Source organism: Cystoisospora suis (assembly GCF_002600585.1).
Source record: "Cystoisospora suis strain Wien I chromosome Unknown contig_11342, whole genome shotgun sequence".
In the NCBI taxonomy this organism is placed as follows: Eukaryota; Apicomplexa; class Conoidasida; order Eucoccidiorida; family Sarcocystidae; genus Cystoisospora; species Cystoisospora suis.
Window position 1 is genome coordinate 1 of NW_027164111.1, and position 1831 is coordinate 1831.

The 1831-nt window shown below is 40.3% G+C and overlaps 1 protein-coding gene across 1 annotated transcript; it reads left to right on the plus strand.

Moving 5' to 3' along the window:
* The first annotated feature begins 66 nt into the window (after window positions 1–66).
* Window positions 67–1804, plus strand: CSUI_011403 (myosin regulatory light chain). The gene is made up of 3 exons (XM_068071502.1): window positions 67–347; window positions 597–846; window positions 1395–1804. Exons 1-3 carry the CDS (start codon window positions 251–253, stop codon window positions 1438–1440), a joined length of 393 nt encoding a protein of 130 aa, XP_067916522.1. The 5' UTR covers window positions 67–250; the 3' UTR covers window positions 1441–1804.
* The last annotated feature ends 27 nt before the right edge of the window (window positions 1805–1831 follow it).

Below are 1831 nucleotides of genomic sequence, written 5' to 3' on the forward strand. Positions count from 1 at the left end.
CATACATAAACATACATACATATACATACATATACATACATACATATACATACATACGTACATACATACATATATATACATAAGTAGATATGCATACACTTGTAGATGTGGATACATACCTTAAGATTCAAATACATACGTGCGCCCCGGTCACGGGTTCGCTTCCCCCAGGTGATCTCCCTCATTCTACATGCGTGTAGATCAAAAGTAAGCTGTAAGCAAAGACATCCTGTTGCTTCTTTTCTTTCTCATGTATTGCAACTCGTGGGGACCAACTATAACACTCCGTCACGAGAACTTGCAAGAGTCAGAAGAAGAGGAAAGTTCAACGAAGAAAAGGAAAGAAAGTGAGATATAGCTATGTTCACGTCCAGTCTCTCTTCTTATCTGCCTGTCTACATGTATCTTCTTCCTATAGATGTGTGTATGTCTATCTCCATGTATCTTTTTTCTCTCGACATAATTCCCATACGTGGCTTTCTTATCTACCACTAGAGATATACAGACAGAAATCTCCGCATGCAGATACACACATATATATGATCCTTTCTTTCCTTCTTCTTTCTTGTGTCTTCCTTCTCTTTCTCGTGTTGCAGATAGCGTAGGTTTCCAAGTGTTCACGCGAGTCTTTTCAGAGAATTATATTCCTCCCGAGACAGAGAGAACACTCCTTGAAGCCTTTCGTTTATTTGACCCAAGCAACACAGGCAAAATGTCTGTACAGCAACTTCAAGATCTCGTCATGACAAGGGGGGAGCCTCTCCCTCGCTCCGAGTTCGAGGAGCTTCTTCTCCTCGCTGGCCTAGATGGGACAAAGACTTTCGACTACACTCAACTCGTCAAAAGGTATGCTAGACATCTACGTATACATATATATATATATATATGCATCTACAGAGAGAGAGAGATGGAGGTGTTGTATATTGACTTGTCTGTCTGTATGTGTGTGTCGTATTTCTCTCTCTCTGTGTGTGGATTGAAGACCTTTAGAGAAACGCTACCCAGTCAGCTTCCGACTTTCCTTAGATCTAGATATCTAGAGACAGACAGAGAGACAGAGAGACAGAGAGAGAAGACTCTTCTCACTTTGTGTTTCTCTATCTGTAGAATGGCTGTGAAAGACGTAAATTCTCTCCTCTCTATCTATCTCTCTCTCTATGATCTGTGTATGTATGTCTATCTTGTTGATGCCCTTCTGTTGAGTTCGCTATATCACCTCCGCTGAAAAAGTTGTCGTGGATTTCTTCTTCTTCTTCTGCTTCTTTCTCTCGCTCTTTGCATACCTACAGCTTTTCTTCTTTTTCGTTTGACTTCTCTTTCTTTCTTTCTTTTCTTTCTTCTCTCATTCGTCGTCTCTCGGGGTGCCTTTGTGTTGCTTTTTGATGTGCGTTTAGGCTTATCAAGGGCCCGGCCGGTCTAGCGATCATAAACACACGATAGAAGAAAGATGAAAAGACGAAAAAGTAAAAGAAGAACTAGAGTGAATGAATGAGAAAGAAAGAAAGGAGGAGATGGGAAAGACGAAGAGAGTGAGAAGAGGAGAAATTCAAGATGAGGTGGGTCTTCTTTTTCTTCTCTTTTTCGAAAGAAACAAAAGAAGATCGGGGAAGGGAGGAGTATCACGAGTAAGGAATGAAGAAAGAAATCTATCATGCCTTCTTCTTTTCATTCATTCATCCACCTTCTTTCTCTTCTTCTTCTTTTCTTCTTCTTCTTCTTCTCTTGCGTGTTTTCCTGTTTTGTTTCACATATATATCCTCATCGGCTTTTCTCTTTTCGTCTTCTTCTTCTTGTCTATCGTTCTTTCTTTCTTTCTTCTCAGATTTTGTCT

What these genes read in the sequence shown, in the direction of transcription:
- CSUI_011403 (XM_068071502.1), top strand. Translation starts at nt 251, where the DNA reads ATGTATTGCAACTCGTGGGGACCAACTATAACACTCCGTCACGAGAAC. An exon ending in AACGAAGAAAAGGAAAGAAA is followed by an intron (nt 348 to 596) that starts GTGAGATATAGC and finishes CTCGTGTTGCAG; the next exon opens with ATAGCGTAGGTTTCCAAGTG. An exon ending in TACACTCAACTCGTCAAAAG is followed by an intron (nt 847 to 1,394) that starts GTATGCTAGACA and finishes ATGTGCGTTTAG; the next exon opens with GCTTATCAAGGGCCCGGCCG.